The following is a 21,040-nucleotide window of genomic DNA, read 5'->3' on the forward strand; positions in this document are numbered from 1 at the left end:
AGCGGTAACAACTGTTTTCTGCAAATCCTGCTGATTAAAAGACAAAACCTTCCTCAAGATTTTCAAGAAGAAAAAGAAAAAAAAAGGTCACAGCATTGATTTAATTCTCAAATGACAATTTGTCAGCAAAAAGAATTGCAAGATTGTTCAATTGAGAAACAGAAGTTGGCAGTGTCCCTAAGTCCTGCGGCCACCAGGCTGTGAACCAAAAGGATGTGTAATTGCCATGCAGAAGTACTCCGGTTTTCACAGTGTTAAATTTTAGTCAGTTATTAGACATCAATTCCCAGACACTGACACCACTATCTGAATTTCGTCCACGTAGGACACTATTCAGAAACTTAAGGTTTTAATGAGTCTGGCAAATAGATTAAAAAGGGATTCAGGGACGAACCCTGACGCACCCCACAGGGCAAAGAGTTGGAGTTAGTTGTAAAGCGATCCATAGCGACAAATTGTAGTCTCTCTGATAAGAATGATTTCAGAAGAGTAAGTGCTGCTCTCCTGATGCCAATAGAGTGGAGACGGTCAATCAGCAAGTTGTGATTGGCCGTGTCAAATGCAGTTGAGAGGTCAAGTAGCATCAAAGCTGCAATTCCTCCTTTGTGCAAGGTGGCTCACAGCTCTTCGGATGCCATGATCAGGGCTGATTCCGTGCTGTGTTCACTCCTGAAACCAAATTAAGAGGGGTCCAGGAGATGATTGGATTGGAGAAACAAGACCAGTTCTTTGCTTAACACCTTTTCGACAATTTTGGCTGGAAACGGGTTGTGTGATATTGTTCGGTAAGTGCCTTGGGTCCGATGGACCGAGATTCATTTTCTTAAGCAAGGGCAACATGGAGGCTAATTTCCAGGCTTTAGCGTAATAACCTTGTGTAAACATTGTGTTAAAGATTTTCACCAGATGGCTAGCTATTACTTTGGGAGCCAATTGAGTTATCTTAGGGGGTAATGGGCCCAAAGCGGAGCCTGATTTTGTAGATTGAAGCAAGTCCAACACCTGATCAGCCGTCAGCGCTGAAAAGGATGAAAGAATTGCTAGATTCGATTGCGGGATGGCTATTCTCCTATGACTCTGGGATGATGCTTCTGGTTCAGCATCCAGCGAGAGCTCCCTTTGAGGTGCAGAGGCCTGCTGCATATTTGCCATGAAGGTATTGTAAATATCTTTAAATCTTCAACGGAAAGGAGGAGGCTAGAGTATTACACAGGGATTGGTTGCTGTTGGTTAGATCAGAAAAGGTCAGGCCCAAGTCATCTTTGTGGCTTTGGATTGGGCCAGGAGAGGGTGATACCCTGAACATCAGGGAATGAGAATCTGCACTCTCTTCAGGCTACCACTTCGAGATGATCTTGTGTCGTAGGAGCAGGGCAGGGTCCGTCTCCCGAACCAGAGCAATCTACACCTGCATGCATCTGTTTCCCGAAGATGTGGAGGTCATCCTGGCTGTCAGACATCCTTCCACCCCAGGTGATGGGACACATTTGTGGCCTGGGGTGGAGCCCACAGGCCAAACTGTTGGATGTTTTATTGTTTGTTTTGCCTTTGACCCAGCACGGCAGTGGTCACTATTAAAGTTTATTTGACAGTCCTTTTGGCTTTTTGTATTTTCTGGACCAACTGTCCTTGTTTACACCTCCTGTTATGATTAGGTTTATTAATGTTTTGACACACTTGTTCCCTCCCAAACGTTTTGCAATCCCATAGTGAGAACCTAATTTGGTCCTGATGGTTCCCATGTGCACCCCCTTCTAGCTGATGTACAGTGCTGGTTCCATAATCTGACTCCAAAAACTGTATTCCTCATTGCAATCCCTTCAGCTCATTGGCTGAGTGAGCTGCAGACACTGGTGATGCAGCTGCCCCACAACAGCCTTTCTGCACACAAACTGGTGCTCAGGACTTGGGGGCCTTCTTAGAAAAAGTCATGACTTCTTTCCACGTAGGGCAATCCATCACTCCATCAGTTGGACCCTAAAAGAGCTTTTAAACTTGTTTGTACCAAGGACTAGTGGGTGGACACGCAGCTTATTGTTGATTTCAGTGGAGCAAACAAAGGAAAGGCTGTTCAGAAAAGACCTCTATCAGGGTGAATTGCTCTTTGCATTAAGAGCTGCTACACACTGGCTAAAAAGCAGACTCTGCCAGAAATTAAGGCCCATTCCATCAGGGCTATGATTGCTCCCGCTGCAGTGGCATGTGTCCTTGAAATCAGCAAGGCTGTGACGTGGGCATTGGTGCAGAGTTTCACATAGCAATACTGCCTTGACAACCAGGACGGTCAAGACAGGCTTTTTGTCTGTCCGGTCATGCATGACTTTTTGATTTAAGTCCACGCCACAGACTCTCTGCTTTCGGGAGGTACTGCTTTGATATCAATTCCAAAGGTGAGACATCTGTGAATAGAAGTATCCATCAGAAGAGCAAATTTTGAGTAATTTATAGCACTTTTAAAGAATTGCGAAGAATATGCTTCCGGATCCAGTCTTGGGCCTGGGCAATATTGTAAAGGTTAAGCATCTGGGGTTGGATAGAGTTTCCGCCAGAAAGAACATTACCTATGGTGTTTAACTTGTTCAGGTGCATCCCTTCTGGGCAAAGGTACAGAATGAGCATCTAACCACTTACATTTTAAGAAACCTTACCTCAAAAGGTATAAGACATAATAAAAAGCTATATGATAATTTGGGATCTAATCTAGCATTTTTTGTCTTTTTATGCAGAAATGTTTCCTGCAGAACTGGGTAAGTTTAATAAAGGACGTGACATTTTTTAATATATTCTATTTACTCTTTATGTTGTCTAATTTCACATACCCTCCTACTCTTTTCTTAATTTTAGAGAGCAGATACATCAAACCTGGTGAATGTGAGTAATATCCATATACTTGGAGATGTAGCACTTGCAAAGCCACAAGTTACAGGGCTGTAGAGGCTCCATTTGGGGGTTCAAAGGAGTTGTGTGCTGTTATTACCTAAACTTATTGAGTACTTATGACCTTGTGCTTTCCAAGAGTTGTTCAGTTTGGGATTATTAAAGTGATGTGCTTGCTGGCAGAATTATTTAGTTATCTGGCCTAACTTAGTTATCTGGCCTAATGCTTTGTGTTTTCTCTTCAATCGTTTTTGAAATTTGGATCTCTTTGTCGATGACCTACCAAAGGCGATGCAGCTGTTTTTGAAATCTAACTTTTAATGTTACATGTCAGAGAATTCACAAAATTATAATAATGGAAAATAATTGAAACCTCGTGTGGTAAATGGATAACTTTGTCATTAAATCTGGGCTAAATCAGATATTAGATTAAAACAAAAGCAGATTGGGATAAGAAAAGGAAACAATGAGTAGAGATTGGTTACAGGACCTCATATAGCCAGACAGAGCTGTCATATGGATTACTTAATTAAAGGAGCATGGTTTGGGATTAAAGGATTGGCAGATCAGTCAGCAGTCTCCAGCCCTGGGATCATTTTTATTCTGAGCCTCAGACAATAGTGTAACGAAAATACATCTAACAAATTAATATTGTTTTAACAATGATCACAGCCAATGAAAAGATGTTTAAAAAAATAAATGACCACAGCCAACATTATGAGGAAGAGCTTTGAGACTCTTGGTGAGAGTAATCCTCCACAATGTGGTAATCGCACGCCATGTCCTTCACACTCTGTCTTGACCAAGCTTAGATCGCCTTCACGCAGGCAGTTGTGTCTGCAGAGGCCACTAGTCCATGGCAGAGACTGATGTGGTAGTGATGGGTTCAAGACGCATTCTGAGAGAAGGTTTCGGAAAAGGTTCCAACGTTTTATTTAAAGGTAAGAAAACCAGAGAAATATCTAAAAGCTATCTAATTCTCCCTCATTTAGAGTTGGGAGTCATAAGTGCCAATGACTGTTAGGAAAGCCTTCCTCGGGAGCACACACTGTTGGAGATTGCATCTTAAAATCAACGGAGGGATACAAAGCCACATCAGCTGTCCGGGTCCTCCATATGAACCATGATGGTCCCAATAAAGAATTACACCTCCCTGGTCATTAGAGACAATAGTTTTTTTACTGTAAAAAAGTATTCTGGTAAGGAAATGCCTCTTTTTGCATGGTTATCCCCCATGTTTTTCGACTGATGCTGCTGGTTTTTCGACTCTGAGAGTGCACTGAGGCGTGCTAACCAGACCTCAGTGCCACTGCCCTGGCCCTAAAGAGTATGTTGAATTGGCTGTACCTATTTGGAAATGGCTAACTTACCTATAAGTTGCTAGTAAATGGCTCCCAGGTACTCTGGGCATGTAAGTTAGAGGGGTAATCCAAGGCTTGCACAACTTTTTGTGCCTCCCTGGCGTTCCTCCAAGTGAGACAAGTCTCCCATTCCGCCACTGCAGACTGATAGAGCAGTACTGAACTGCTAGCCCAACTTTTCCATTGAAACTTCTCTTGTACATTTGTGTTAGTCACCCCTCTAGCAGGCCTCCTAAGTCCTAAAGGCAGGGGGCAATATATGACACAGGCAGGACATGTATCTTACCTGTTCTGACATTTAAACCTGCAAAACTACAGTTTTTACTGTGGAAAGACTTGGCCGCCCAATTGGCAAGTACAAGGTTACATGCTGATCCCTAAGCTGTGCTAACTCCTGAGTGGTGTGACCAAAATGGGCATATGAAGGTATCAAACAACTCCTTACATTAAGCCCGACTTGTATCTCAAGTCGCAATTAATGTCACTTGTTTCTGTGTGCAGCTGTAGCAAGCTGACACGTTGTTGCCTTTAAATCTCCTGTGCCTTCCAGGGTACACATGGAGCCTGTTCCACTAGAGAGCTTTCTGCCTTCCTGCAGAGATGTGCCAAAGATTCTCAGGACGGTGAACAATGAGGAATTGCAGGTCAGGGAGGTGTTACCTCCCTCCTGCAGGATGCCACTTAGGTGTTAGCCCCGAAAGGTAGGCTTCATTGGGGAGGACACCTTTGAAAAGCAGTTGTATCACACTAGGGAAGACGGCTGCCCCATTGTTTAGGCAGACAGGCAGGCACAAAGAGCAAAGGGGGTGGGACCAGTTGCCAAGCCTGTTTCCCCAGGGGTGTGTAGCCCGGAGGTAGCCACACCCCAGGAATGGTCTACAGAGGTCTAAATACAAAGAGAGGGGTCTTGCCATCTGGGGAGTAGGCAGAAGGATGCATCCTGGGATAGCCAAATGCTGTACTCCACAGGATGTAGTCACCAAGTGGGAGGGAACCTGGTAGCCTATTGGCTACCAACTGCATTCTGCCCTGAGGACACCTTCTCAGCATAAAGGGGCTACCCCTGGCACCCAGACCTAAGACCTTAACAGACTTGGAAGAAGGACTGCCCTGCTGCACTGAAGAACCAGCAAAGAGAGGCTGCATCGTCGAAGATTGCACCTGGTGTCTAGCGAAGTGAGGCACTGTGCCTGCTGTGTCCTGCTCAAGGAGAAGTTGTCTCCAGAGCCTAGTCAAGCCAAGAGAACTCAAAGGGCCAGCTGACTGGCCACAGGGGAACAACAGCTGAAGAAGCCTACTTCGGCCAGTTTTTAGCCCAAGCTCTTAGAGTTGCTATCCCCACCACTGTGCAGAACCAAGAACAAAGACCTGGCGCAGAGTAGCACCTGAGTTCACTGAGCCCAGGAGTACTGTCCGAGAGTTGCTAGGATCCACAGAAGGCGAGTTATAGACCCAGGAAGGATTGGACTGAGACCGTGACACCAGGAGACTGGTAGTCCAGTGGCGACTAGACTTCGACCCAAGAGGAACTCGTGGGACACCGACCCTGCAACCAGGACCCCCCTCACTATTTCTGTAGAGTAAGTAAATCTCTAAATGAAGACCCCTGTCGATGGGATCGCGTCCAGAGTCTCATTGGAGCATCTTCAGAATCCTTCATCCCTTGCATCAGGACTACTTCTAAGGAATCCATTGCAACATGAATAAAGTGTCTGCAACTGCTCCAGGACTGCTTCTTCTCTGAAGTTAATTGTTTATAAGGACCTTGCTGGTCCCCTGACTAAATCATCTCAGGAGTTGGCTGCCCCAAGTGCTTCTACCCGACCGCTAAGACACCTACCCAAGTTTTCTTGAAAAAAGTTTCTAAGTGTCAAAGTCATCAAATTTGCCAAGGCTTGGTCGCAGTTGAGTGAAAATTATTTGATTTATTATTTCTTGTACAATCTATATCTCCAGGACCCTCTGCTGGGTCTTTTTTAGGTTTTGACTAGCAAATGCATGCGTACGAAGTACGCATGCGCTAGGAAAAATCTTATGATCTGTGTGTGGAGTCGGGTAACAGCCCCCTCCTCCCATTGGCTAGCTCCATAAATGGAGGCTAGCCATTGGGAGAGGGCTCTGTCCGTCAATCTCGGACCAGATTCGGGGGCGTTCCCGAGAATTTTTGGCTTTTGGCGACGTCACGCTACGTCAGCCAAAAGCCGAGAACGCCCCCGAATCTGGTCCGCCATTGAAGGCACCCGGAAGAAGTCCAGGTGAGTGCTTGCTTTTTTTTTTGCTTTTTACCGCTGCCTCGGCTCCCGTTCCCGCCCCCCTACCGCTGCCTCGGCTCCCGTTCCCGTCCCCCTACCGCTGCCTCGGCTCCCGTTCCCGTCCCCCTACCGCTGCCTCGGCTCCCGTTCCCGCCCCCCTACCGCTGCCTCGCTCTCTGTGTCTCCCCGGCCCTGTTCCCGCCCCCCTACCGCTGCCTCGGCTCCCGTTCCCGTCCCCCTACCGCTGCCTCGGCTCCCGTTCCCGCCCCCCTACCGCTGCCTCGCTCTCTGTGTCTCCCCGGCCCCGTTCCCGCCCCCCTACCGCTGCCTCGGCTCCCGTTCCCGCCACCCTACCGCTGCGCCCCGGGGAAAGAGCAAGTCCCGCCTCGGCCCCGGAACGAAGTCCAGGTGAGTGCTTTGTTTACCCTCCGTGCTGGGGCTAGGGGAGGCTCCCTCCCCTACCTGTGTGTCCGTTCCCGCCCCCGAACCTCCCCCCCCCCGTCTCCGTGTGTAATGCAGCAAAATCTTTTCTGTATGTGTTGCTTGGTTATTGAGTTCATATATTGATGCAAATGTGGGTTGTGGTTGACTTGAAGGAAAACATTTTTGAGGGCATGATTTGGACTGTCATGTATGATAGTGGCTTGTGGGATCATAGACTCTGTTGCCTTCGCTGCTGGAGGGATTTGATCTGCAATTAGATTCGATTGCAGGCTGTCCGCTTCTTATTGCTCGCATTTTGATCTCTTTGATCCTCAGCTTCGACCTGGTCCTGTATCCATCTGTCCTCCCTGCTTCTTTCCATGATCTCTAGTCTGGGTCTTGGATAATTTTCAGGGTTCCCCAGAGCTGTTCATTCAGCTTCTGACTCAGACTGTGCTTCGCATCAGAAGTCAAAAGCATCGGACATTAATAAAAAAAACTCCTTGTGATTCCAAAGTCTCAACTGTCTGTTGCAGTTGGATTTTGCAGGATATGGACCTACTGTAAGAGAATGATGCAAAGCTTTGGTCTTTGTGGGGAAAGTGGCAGAGCATTCTGTGTGAGATAGCTGCTGTGACCATAATATCCTTTTCAGAACTTTGTAACTGATATTTACTGTGTTTGTGTAGTTCTTTGGGTGTTCTCCCATGAGAAAAAGAATGTATTGTATAAAAATAATTTGTACGAATGTGTGCATCAAAGTCCTTAAGTCATTAGTGTCTGTGCCGATGAGCTGCACTGTTACGAACATAATTGAGGCATTCTTAGTGCAGGGTGTTTTTTCCATAGCTGGCAGAGACTGCATGAGCTGTGGTGGAGAGTGTGTTAGCACGTATAGATTGCTTCTGATACTGAGCAGACTAAAGGTGATACTATTAGTTGATCTTTCAGGGCGTCTGTGCCTTTTGATGCTTGTCGATCCCTTTGTATGCTCATCATAAGCTCGTTATTTGGCAACTTCCAAGTTTTAACCTGTTTTGCCCCGGAAAAAATCAGTTAAGACCCACCCCTTAAGGCAGAGGATGTCTGGGGCTGTGCTGTCTCTGCCAGCTTCATCATGGAAGCAAAAGCCAGGGGGTGGGGCAGAGGTGAGGTCTAGGGGCCGGGTGTCTGTGAAGCGATGAAGTGTGAGGTTTCGGCTGCGGTGTCTTATGCCCGACATGACTGACACCTTTCGACACAACTTTAACAGTGTGCTGGGACTGGAGCATTAGATAATCCAGTCGGGCTGGCATGCACTCTGCAGGAGAATAAGTAATGCTGACGTGCCTGGGGCACTGAGACACCGAGACACTAACGTTTTCCCTTAAATTATTACTTTGATTCTTCTTTATCATGACCCCTGATAGGGGGACACAAGGTTCGTGCTTCAGAAGGCATAGCGATTCTTCTCTACCCTGCAATGTGTTTTAACACAGCAATATCTTGCCTATGGCTCTGAATTAGTTTTAAACACAGAGTAATTAAATAACAAGATGCAAATAAATCCACTGATCTTTTGTAGTGTCTTAGAAAAGCATAATTGGTGGTCCTTTTTGTAGTTATTTTAAGCTATATTTGTCTGCATCTTTGCATATGATTGGTCCTCTGTTACGCAGCAATGTCTGAGATGTACCACTGTACATTGGGAACCTCTTTTTAGTGTATTGTTTCTTTACTATGGGAGGACCAAACATGTAGTCATGAGGTCCCATATATCAATTGTGGGCAGGCCCGCAAAGGGATGCTGAATGTTTAGGTTTGTCTTTTTAACTTATGTTGGGCCATAGATTTCATTTAGTGGTATGTCGTGCAGTGTCATCTGTATGCTGGCTGACCTATATCTCTTCCTCATTAAAGCCTAGCTCTACTGGCCTTTCTTGTGTTTGTGGGAGGCAGTTGGTTCATACCTGCCCACTGCATTAGATGAGGGTCATGCATGTGGTTTTCAACACTGAAAAGCTCATAATACTGCTGGGCTGACTGCAACTGACTGTTGTGTCAGAGGAACAGTACTTTAGGGTTTAGTTAATTTCTGCCTAACAAGTATCGCCAGATAAATCTGTCCAGTTGCCTCCCAACTCGCAACAAAATCACCTGTGCAGTCTTTCAAGGGTCAGCACTGCCAGTAACCCTCTTGATCGCTTCATAGTGCTCCTAGCAAAGATCTTCACAGGTTCTGGTCTGTATGTTTACAGATTATTTTTTAAAACATATTTTATTGGCGTTTCAAAAATCACATTTAATATACATTTCGTTGCGATGTTGAATACATTCTTAAATATTTCAAAGCTTCTTCATATTTATTCGATTTTCATAAATAATCTTACATATCCCCATCCCTCCCACCCCCCTAGCAGATTCCAACAGCCATTCCATATGCGTGGCTATCCCAAATAGTAACTAAATGGATCGTCATGACATAATTCCCTGCTTCCTCCCTCTCCCTCCTCATGTTCCTCTTTGATACCACTATTTTAGTGCTTGGTTATATATTACTGACATGGCGTGTTTTTGCTAGGCAGTGAATTTGTTGCCCTATCACGTGTTTTGGAATTGCTACCCTTTGTACTGTGCTGTAAGGGAAGGCCTCCATGAGCATCAGGAGGGAGCTGCAAAAATCACTTGTTCAGCCGTGAAACTCTTGTGAATATCTTGGTTGTGTACTTCTAGAATGGTCTAGTCTGGGTGAGGAAGACTGTCACTAAATACTAGTTTGTGTAGTTTTCTTAATATGTGCCTTCTGTAAGTGTTTTATGCGTTCCAATTGCTAGCCTGAGTAACAAGTTGAATGGAAGGCTTTTTTTATGCTGAAGGAAAAGGCTTATGGAGAAGAGTATATTTATGTGTTTATTTTATTCAAATGTGTTGCCTAGACACTTTATCCAGTTCCTTGATGTCTCGAAATTCTCAATTCCTACATTCTTTTTGATTTTATTGTACTACTGTCATTATTGGAAGGATGAGCAGATTGATGAGTGGGCGGATGGATGTGTGAGCGGATGGATGAGTAGGTGGAAGGATGAGTGGATGGATGAGTAGGTGGAAGGATGAGCGGATGGATGAGGTGGTGGAAGGATGAGCGGATGGATGAGTAGGTGGAAGGATGAGCGGATGGATGAGTGGGCGAATGGATGAGTGGGCGGATGGATGAGTGGGCGGATGGATGAGTGGGCGGATGGATGAGTGGGCGGATGGATGAGTGGGCGGATGGATGAGTGGGCGGATGGATGAGTGGGCGGATGGATGAGTGGGCGGATGGATGAGTGGGCGGATGGATGAGCAGGTGGATGAGTGGGTGGATGGATGGATGAGTAGGTGGAAGGATGAGTGGATGGATGAGTAGGTGGAAGGATGAGCGGGTGGATGGGTGGGTGGAAGGATGAGCAGATGGATGAGTGAGAGGATGGATGAGCGGGTGGAAGGATGAGCAGATGGATGAGTGGGCGGATGGATGTGTGAGCGGATGGATGAATAGGTGGAAGGATGAGTGGATGGATGAGTAGGTGGGCAGCTGGAGGGAGGGACGAGGGAGCGGATGTATGATGAGGTCGGCGGGCGCCTGCTTTGATAGATGAGTGGGTACCGGAATGGACAAGTGGGCAGCTGGGTGGGTGAATGAAGAGATTGGCAAGCGCATGCGTAGATAGATGAGCGGGTGGATCAGTGGCTGGGTGTTCAGATGGGTTAGATGAGTGGTTGAATTATTGTAAATGACAATGCCATTTATGTTAAAAAAATACATAAATAAAAATAATGTCAAGAGCAATGCCAATAGCTCTAACTTTAACAAAGGCAAAACCATTGCATTGTAAATGCTTGTTTTTTTTTTTGCTTGTGTGTAAATTCTTATAAAAATACAGTCTATTTTATAAATTGTTGTTGGATTTCTTAAGTCGTGTTGATTTCTTCTTCAATTGATTTGGTGCTGTACAAATGCTATACACTTATTCCTCTGTGTAAGCCTCGCTGCCCATGGTTGAGCTGAGGGTTTAACAGATGTAACATTAGGTTCTTAAAGGGGTGGGTAAGTGTATTACATGGTGAAGCTGCAGAACCACAACATATAATACACCCCATTCCCTCACACCCCCTCTTTGGGATTTATTTGTGCCCACTTGCCAAGGCTGCATGGCTGTTCTGCAATCACTTCCATGCTTCTCTGCTTAGCTTAAGATTTACTGTTTTTGGTTTAGTTGTTATATTCACTTGTCACAGCCCAAGGAGGTGATGTGGAACAGTTTTGTGGGGAAAGTTAGAAAATATGTGGAGGAATCCATGTCCGAGAAAAGGACAAAGAGGAGCTTGAATTATAGTGCAATAGGAGAGGTGACAATCTACCTGGAAATCAGACAAAGAAGCTGGTCAGAAAAAACTCCAGTGAGACAAGAGGCCTCCATTTTAGTTAATTTGTCTTCTTAAAGTGTAGCAATGAATCTGACCTGCTAGTATGAGACAACATTTCTGTCACAGTTATCTGATCCGTAACAAGAGTTGTGGAACTGATAGCCTAACATGGAATATCATCTCATAACAAGAGACAGTAGGATTAGCCCCTTCCCTGCGGCGCTAATTCCGCTGCGGTGCGGGGATTGAATTAGAGGCATAACTCTTTGCGTACTCGGGGCGGCCCCCGGCCGGCCTAAGTCACGGTAGGCATGTGCGGAGGACGGCAGGGGCCATCCGAACTCCGCCCGGGGCCGTCTGAACTCCGCCCGCTAATTAATTATTCCACACAGGCGGGGAATTCACGCCACGCCCGGGAATCGACGGTGTTCGGATGGCCCCCGGCCGTCCTGAGCACACGCCCACCATGACGTAGGACGGCCGGGGGCCGTACTGAGCACACAAGGGGTTAGTCATAGCAAGAGAAAATATGTAAATCACATAATTTATAAACAAATAGCATAAGTGGATATTAACCTGCCTGCCCCACAAATACAGTATTGAGTTCCAGAATATTGTATCTGATTCCTGTGGTACCTACTTCTCACCCTGTATTGTGTAGTTTGGAGTTGGAATAACGTCCGGGATGTGTCATCCCCTGGAAATCATCTGGTACATCACCCCTGGATGCTCACTGGTCAGATAGTGGGGCGATGGGGTGGAAAGGACAGAGGAATGAGGGGTACATAAAATACTAGGATGAGTGGTAACAGGTGGAAGGAAGGGTGGGATTAGGTGGAGGTAGAAGATTGTTTCAATTAATACGAAGACAAGAATGGACTGATATGATTTGAGATCTAATGTATGAATACTTTTCTTTTTAAACAGCCACTTTTCCTACAGAACGGGGTAAGTTTAATACATATTTATAAATAGTTTAGTGTAACCTACTTGTTGTTGTTCGATTTGATTTTACATTTCCTCCATTTTCTCTTACTTTCAGAGTGGACATACATTAAAACCTGGGCAAGTGAGTAAAAACCTTTCATATTGACAGTCACACACTCTTAACCCTGGATGGAGGCTTCCGGAAGCTGAAACTCAATAGGAGAGGCAATACACACAATGCAGACAAGGCATACACGGCCATAGGAGAGTGTCTAAATCATATTGGGTCAAAGAAAGTTGCAAGGAAGTGTTTACTCTCATTTGACACTATAACAGAGAGTTGACCTAACTAATGTGGGGCGTATTACCTAACGTGCCCCAGGAGGGCCATAGGAACTTGTGCAAGATTTCCTTGCACCCAGGGCACTTTGGTATTACAGAAGCGATCGCTGATGCTTGTGCTGCAATTTCTTTAATACAAATAGCACCGGCGCATATATGGAACCAGCAATATGCTATGGGGCATGCCTATATTTGCATAGGGGTGTGGCCCCATTCAAATGAGGGAAGCACCTTTCCTCTGCTTATGCACCAGATTATGAATGCTTGAATAGAGGCCGTTAGAAGGTGAAATGACTACATGGCACAAAGCGTTGGGGCACAGTCAGTGCGCCCCCCTCCGAAAACTAACAATACATGTGGTAGAGGGTTCCCATGGACCCCTCTAGACATTCCCATGTAGGTGTGTGCTATCACTAACTGCAACAGCCAGAAGGGAGACCTCTGGGCCGCCTTTGAAATGTAGGCCGCATGCCACCTGCAAAGTGAATCAAGGAGTGGCTGCTATAAATAGCCAATCCACGTTTCACAAATGTGCTACCCCAAGTCTGCCACGAGTTCGTGTGTGCCCTAGGGGCAGCATATTATATGTAAAGGGCTGACTGTCTCTGTTTGCCTTCAGCGCATCTTGTTTAATGATGCAGCAAGGCCCAAGCAGGGACAGTGGGACCTTTAAATAATGCTGCCTTTGTGGTCTCTATAAACCTACAGAGGTAAAGACAGTAATTGTAGGATTGTTTCATGTACTCCCTAAATAAACCTGAACATACAAAAGTGGAACTATCCTGGATAGCAGTATATATAGTGCCTATATCAAAAGTATTTGCCTATGTCAGTGGAACCACACAGGACGATAAACCCTTAGAGTGATGTGAGATATACATACCGTCACCTAGGCGCCCCTACCATACAGAATTACTGATGTTATCATTATTATTATTATTATAAGGATTTGTATTGCGCAACGAATCATCCCTGCAGGGATCTCTCGGCACTTGTGACAGGACAGTACTAGCAGCAAAGACAGAGGAACGACTTTTGAACAGCCAGGTTTTTAACCGCTTCTTGAAGTGTTCCAGACTGAAGCAGATGCAAAGCTCTTCAGGAAGACAGTTCCAATGAAGAGGGGCTAGATGAGAGAATGCTCGTCCTTACCATTTTGGATTTCCTGATTTTACATGGGAGGAGCAGATTCCGGTTGCGGGATCTTAGTAAGCTTATAGGTGTATAAGCTATTATCTTCCTCCTTAGGTAGAGTGGGCCAATCCCCTGCCGAGCTTTTAACACCATCACCAGAAGCTTAGACACTGCTCTCTTCCTTATAGGTAGCCAATGCAGCTGTTGCAAAAGAGGGTGAAATGGGGTACGCACTGGTTTGTTGAGAACCAGTCGTGCTGCCGTGTTTTGCACTACTTGTACCCTCGCCGCTAGGTCCTCCCTGATTCCTACTAGTAGCGCATTGCCATAATCTAGTCTGATGTGGCGGAATTAATGGAAAAACAAAAACTGAGATACCATATTGGTGGAAACTAAATCATGGAAAATCAATTTTAAGGAAAGGCAATTTTAAGGAAATCCCAAATTATGTTCAACTTGGGTGGAGTTTATGACTACTGGGGGATTTTAGGGTTCAGTGATTGGTAATGTTTAGGGTGATGAGGGGCTTTAGGGTCAGCAATACTTGAAGTTCGGGCATAGGGTTCAGGGATGGATTGAGTGTAGGGGTGATGAGAGATTTTTAGTGTTCAACGATGAGTGGTATTTAGAAGTGTGAGGTGTTTTTAGGTTCAAGGGATGGGTGAAGTTTAAGGATAATGAGGGGTTTTAGGGCTCATGGATGGGCTGTGAACTCCAAATGTGGGTACCCTTATGTCATTAGAGAGACTTTTCTTTAGTTCATCCAATTTGAGAACATATGTTGGGACTTATTGACTCATACTGTTAGTGTGGTAAAATCAAAATACAAATTACAGCATTCTTATGATTGTTTAATGAAAAACCTCGACTGGCTGAAAACACACCCCCCTGAATTCAGCTAGTTTACACCTCTGAAACTGTATATGTTGTTTATTCACAGATGTGCTGTTGAATAGTTGACTGAAAAGTGTTCAAAGAGCACAATCCCAGCACTCTCTCTCTCTCTCTTAGAAAAGTGACCCTTGGGGGTGTTGGTCCTTCTGATTTTACTGGACCTCATGAGGCCATATGGGCCTCAAGTGCAGCTTTCAGTGGGCAAGCACTAGGGGAAATTCAAAATGCAACGCTAACATGGCCACTTGTAGAGAGAACTTGGCAAACAGATGGCAGGCACAGACATCCCGCTGGGAATTAAAATCAGAGTTAACTCAGTTGTGGTACATGCAACCTCCGTTAAACTGAACTGAACTGGGGTGGGTGGGCTTTAATTTTTTTTTATTTAAACACTGCATTTTCGCACAAAAGATAATAAATAAGTGGGTGGGGTAAGAATATGTGTTTTCCTACATCAAAACATAATGTTACATATAATAAGAATTTTTAAGGAATAAGTAATGCAACCTGTGAAACTGCATCAGTGTCCAAGGTCGCCCCTCCTACGCGCGTGTGACTAAACTCTGTCTTCCAGATCTACCACAGGTGGGAAGGTCTTGGGGTTGTTCAAATCAAAGTGTTATGTGCCAAAAACAGGCCTCCTGAGATGTGAGGAGGGGCTTTCAGTGGCTAAATTCGAGAGCTACCTCTCCCCTCACTGTCCCTCACCTCACTGCCCCTCCCCTCACTGCCCCTCACCTTACTGCCCTGCTTTCTTCTCACCCAGCAAGACAATTCTAGTTTCACTCCCAGACAAAACTCAGAAATTTCCCCTCTATCTGCCAGTGAATTGCAACACCGGGGCCTCATCTGGTTCATAACCAGCTGTAGGATTGATGACTTAAACCAGTAGGGCAGCTGAAAAAGCGGTAAACTGTGTCCTAAATTGCTAGAGTTGGCAATTAAAAAAGACTGTTCAATGTCTCAGAGTGCCATGCGCTCTCGTGTGACAGGATCAACTCAACAGAGCTGAATTTGCTTCCCTAGACACTGATGTTCTCTTTGAGGCATTGAAACAGGATGCAAATGGTAAACGCTTCATTAGAAGAGCCCTTGGTTGGTGCTTGGATAAAAATACACTTTTTCTGAAATAATTATCCTCTTTTCCGGAATCACAGATCATACATGCTATTCTTAGAATGACTGAAGACACCCTTTAGATGCGCCCTCAATTGTTTCTCTTCTGACCTACAGATGAGTGTTATATTTCTACCATTTCATTACAAGGACCTTCAGACCTTATGTCCTATAGGCTGAACACTGTAACCTCCTTCGGATCACTCTAGTCCCCATTCCCCGACCCACACTAAAAATCTAGTTACTATTCTCTTCCATCTCCAAAAAGAGGCATTGCTGGTGTCATAAGTGAACATAGCATAGATCTTGGATTGATTGAACCTTGGGTACATGTTTCCCCTTAAATCAAAGTGGATTCTCAACTCCCATCTGATTATTTCATTATATTTATTTAGATCGTAAAAGAAAATCACATGAAATCAGTTATAACACTCCCTACAAAGTGAATACATAATACCAGGATCTCTTTCCACCTTCCGATGTTTGTGTGGCGCCGAAATCTAATCTCTCTACATCCACAGGATTGAACGTTTTGTACCATCCTCTCTCTAAACATTCCTCCTTTGAGCTGCAATGAATTGATGACATTCCTGCTTACATATTTTTGGCACCTAATGTCTTCCTTGAGGATCTAAATCTACATTTTGGTGGTGACAAGGATTCAGTTGTATCCTAATTGGCATTTTAAGAATAATGATCTTATGCATCACTTTACCAAACCTCAAACCGAAAAGAGCTCCCTATTGGACCACATAATCTTTAAAGGGATATTTGTCTGCTTGGTGTGCCGAAGAGGGTGTAATATGACCCGATGGAGCATTTTGTGGAGCAACTCTGTCTGGTATCTTCCAGTTGAAAGGGCCCACAGGTCACTGGGTCCCAAGACGAAGCTTGGCGACAATCCCCTACTTACCAATGCAAAGGTTCAGAACTAAAGGGCCTGTGGATCAGTTCTGAGAGTTGCTAGCAAGTTTGGAGACCTTTTTAATGTTAGTCACAAAGGATTTATAATTATTTCATGACTGCAGTGCAGGAGTTGCACAAGTACTTTGGATGTCTTAAGGAGGTTTTGAGAGCCAACAACATCTGATATGCCATGCTACAGTCAGAAAAGCTCATTATAATATTGCAGGTCAGATCTCATTTAATTTTTTTATTTTTTTTCTAATGTGGCTGCTACCTTTGCCATTGCTGCTAAATTGAACTTGTTGGACTGGTAACTACTCCTGGGCTTCATGTCCACTCCTCGAAGTATTCTGAACCTGAATGAGACATTTTTGTTGACCCGTCATTTGTATTGTCACTTTGTTGTTAACTAGTTGTTACTGGAGATGTCTCTGGCTACATTGGTCTGACTTGTTGACGGAAATCATCGAAACCAATGGAGTTTCCAGGCAATTCAGGAACGTTGAGGTGACCCACTCTTATTAGGTGAGGGCACTATAGTGCTGTTTCTGGGCTGATCGTGATAGTATTGAGACCCCTGATTGAGGGGGCGGAGTGCAGGAGCATTCACAATATTGGAGCAGCACTGGGGACCGGACCCTGTCAGGTGTTGAGCTGCTCGTTCTCACTGCATAGAAGGCCATGATGCAATTGGTCCCTACAAGTGCCCATGGGTGGGTGGATCGGATTGCTGGGGAGGCGTGAGTTTGAACTGTTCTGCTGGGTAGTATTCCTGAAGTGTTTTGGGTCTTATCACGACTTGCCTGAGTTACTGGGGTGCTTCTGTTTATTTTGTGTGGCACGGACAGCATATGCACTCTGGGAGTATCGAGTGGATGGGTTGGGGCTCAGTGTTTTCATGGCCCTGCTGAAATTCTGACCCAGCTGGGCACTCAGTAACATGAAATGTTCGAAAATTCTTTTGGCCTGCATAGCAGCAATGACTTTCCATGTCCACGCACTTCCTTACTATGCAAACGGGACAAGGGGCGGGCATGATAGACGTCTAGCTCATCGCAGGCTTAATGTTAAAAACATCAGGATGATGTAAGGCATCCATTAGATCTGTGCCTGCTAGACTTTTCTCATATAAACATAAGACCTGCTAAATACACTTGGCATGCAATTAAGGCTTCTCAGCTTATGCGTTGTAATATTTGGTAAACCGTGGTGACTTTAGGGGACATTTCCCATCATCCATCTGCACAGGAACGGGCATTACTTGTTTCGCGCAAAATCATCTTTAAATAAACAAAGTAAGAGGACTTCATTCGCCATGATTCCTCTCCGCCGTAAGTTACATGATTGGCTTCTTGGCAGCAATACTTTAAAAAAAAAAAGAGGCCAAGCTAATGGACTTAATTTCCCATCATCAATTTGCACAGGAAGTGACATCACTGTTTTCCCACCAAAACCATGTTTAGAAGAAGCCAGACAAGATGAGCTAATTTTGCATCATACATCTCCAGCAAAATCACTGCATTTTCCATCATCAATCGGCACAGAATGTGACATCACTTTCTGCCTTCTCCTTACTTCATTCAACTTTTCATGGAGTCCCTTCGCCTGTGCGACCCCAGAAAAGGGGTGACACACACAAGGGCACCACCTTTTTCAGCCTGTTAGAGCCAGGAAGGGCTTTGTGGTTGTGCCAGAACCCCGGTTCCGCTGAAATCTACAAAGTAAAATATAATGATGTGCCTCATCCAGTGCCCCATACTGCAATCTCAACTGTCACATAAAGATCTAGATGACCCAAACACTCGGTTAGCATTCCCAGCGACATAGATCCAACCTCATGCACACATGCGCATTAACTCTTATCCTGCAGCACTCCTGGCACCCAATATTGCAGACCTTATCACCTATCACAAGCTTGATGCCTTTGGGACGTTTTTGTGCTTTATATTTTTTGTGTGCATAGTTAACAACATGCAGCATGTGGTTTTACGCTTGAATTTGCATTTAAATACTGGCATTATGTTATTGCCTATGAAACGATGTAGATATAACTTGTTAAAGTGCATTTTCTATGCTTTAGCTAACTATGCCTTAAATAGGCTTTGATGCCATCTAGTTCAAAATGGATGTCACATTCACTGCTCATTGTTCGCTGCTGCGCACAGTCAAGGAAAGTCATGTTTGTTTATTCCTTATTGACACTGAAAAAGAAGCTCTGTAACATGGTCAGAAGCACTTTCAGATTGCAACAGGGCGTGCAGGGGTTACTGCAGTGGCGTCACTAGGGTTGGTGTCACCCAGTGCGGGTAACTCATGGTGTCACCCCCTCACGACTTACCTTATGGACCTCCTTTGCTCCGAGTCCGACAGTGGACACAGTTGGCAAATAACGGGACCATACAGAATCCTTAGTAACGTTTTTAAATTTAGACTCCACTGTGGTGGTGGCTATTAGAGCAGCTGCCATGGCGTAAGGTGGGCCACACATCAGTTGCGTGTGAAGCGGTGTGTACAGTTGGAGTAGGGGGCTTGGCAGGTGGCCATGCAGTGGGGGACCAGAGTAGATGTCAGAGCATGGGGTGCGCTAAGCGTGGCCATCAGGCCCTGGCGTAGATCGGAGAGATTCCGGTGAGGGCAGGTAGAGATGAGATTGGAGCGGTGGGCCCCTCTTCTGGGACTGCTTTGGAGTCTGTTTTTGGGTCTTCCGAGAACTGGCGAGGGTTGTCGTGCCGCGGACTATGTCTGTGATCACCCACAGCCAGCCCTGAATAGAGCGAGTCTGAAAGCCCCAGAAGGCCTGAGTGTTGGGGGGGGGGGTCTGGTGGGTGTCTGAGTTTGGCCTTTGCCCCGTGTCTGTCGGATTGCTGTAGTTGTGGTAAAAGCCAGAGCTGGATGGAGTCCCTCCTGTCGAGGTGCTGAGAATGGAGGCTCTGGCTGCTCTAAACTGCGATCGCTCGCCATGAGTCGAAAATGTACGGGCTCAATGTTCTGTCTGCTGTGCAGTCTGGAGTCGGTTGCATAGGGGTGTTACCTATGCTATGCCAGCATTGAAAGCATTAAAGGTCCCCGAGCGAAGACCGATTAATGCTCCCGGGAACACACACCTTGAACGATTTTTCTAATTTGACCCCATTGTACTTACTGTGAGAAGTTAGCCTGGCATATGATGTCACTAGTTCTAGTGGCACCTTGCACCAGTCTAAATCGACCCTTATTGATGGTGGTTGTAAAGACAACCTTATAGACAAGCTATCCTAGTGGTAGCATGGACCAGCAGTCTTAGGCTAAAACTCCAAAGAGCATGTGAAGCTGTTGGTTTTTCTCTGTTTGTTTTACCAATTATAATCACTTGAATACCAAATGAAAGGACACCAAACAAGGTATATATCAAATATATATGTATTTATTTCTAACACGACCCCTCTGCACTCTTTATGAGGTCAGAGGTCAAAGTACATCACAAGTTACTTAATTAGCATACGATAAGTTGCACAAATGCAGTTTTGCCCTAGGGGCCTCACAAACCATATACTAAAATAAGAATATGAATAAGAACCACAACAGAAATAGTAAGTAGGCCTAGGGAATCGCTGGGTCTACACCAAACAACCAAGGGTTAGGAGACCCACGGGAGACGCGTGCAGTGTCTAAACACAGTCGTGAGTTACCATTGACTTATAACGGAGAACGTAAAATTTACAAAGTTACTGTTTAAGGGCACTTCCGGATGGACTACGACAAACCCCCTTTAGACTAGGACACTTCGAGAGTCAAGACCCACGGGAGCACTGGAGTACTCTTGTTACCTCACCCAGGGAAGCCGGGTGCATAGGTGCCTTTTGCTGTCGGGTTTCGTCGATGTTTTCAATGGAGATCTGCAAAGAAGTGCTGCAGGCGACCAGAGGAAAAGTGTCCGGGTGGATCCAAGGGTGGATCGAAGATCTGAAGAACCTGAAAGCAGAGGGGACAGAGTCTGGGTCACTAGCCAGTGACCAGGAAGGTATCAGGAAGGAACCAGGCAATGTCGTGTCGATTTCAAGTGAAGAGGTGAAGCTTGTCTCTGCAGCCACGAGGACCAGGAGGTGTCGATGACGACCAGGAGCTGGATTCGAGCTGTCCCACGAAGGATCTAGTTGACTGCGGTGTCGGTATCCGGATTGGACCCAACAATCTTTGGCAAACGCAATTCACGCAGGAAGTGAAGATTGGCTTCGAGTCAGACCAGCAAGGTCTGGGGAGCTTCTCCTTTGCAGGGAAGCTGGCACAAGCCTGGAGCAACCAGGAAAGCAGTTTGGTTTCAAAGGAAAGTCTTCGGAGGGCTAACTAGCCAGCGGGCTAGCAACCGGGAAGACACATTGAGCTGAAATGCAAGAGCAGGCTCCACGCGGCACTCGTGGTGTGTGGAGGGCTGAGCTTCAGTGC

The 21,040-nt window shown here is 45.6% G+C and overlaps 1 protein-coding gene across 1 annotated transcript in view; it reads left to right on the forward strand.

Moving 5' to 3' along the window:
* LOC147717716 (E3 ubiquitin-protein ligase TRIM39-like) overlaps positions 1-21,040 on the forward strand; it is a 227,488-nt gene that overhangs the window by 134,130 nt on the left and 72,318 nt on the right. Inside the window, exons 6-9 of the mRNA XM_086924502.1 lie at positions 2,727-2,747; positions 2,845-2,871; positions 12,227-12,247; positions 12,342-12,368. Of these exons, the coding sequence (XP_086780628.1) occupies positions 2,727-2,747; positions 2,845-2,871; positions 12,227-12,247; positions 12,342-12,368 (96 nt within the window). The remainder of the gene's footprint in view (positions 1-2,726; positions 2,748-2,844; positions 2,872-12,226; positions 12,248-12,341; positions 12,369-21,040) is intronic.

This window comes from Lissotriton vulgaris, chromosome 5 (genome assembly GCF_964263255.1).
Source record: "Lissotriton vulgaris chromosome 5, aLisVul1.2, whole genome shotgun sequence".
Lineage (NCBI taxonomy): Eukaryota > Metazoa > Chordata > Amphibia > Caudata > Salamandridae > Lissotriton > Lissotriton vulgaris.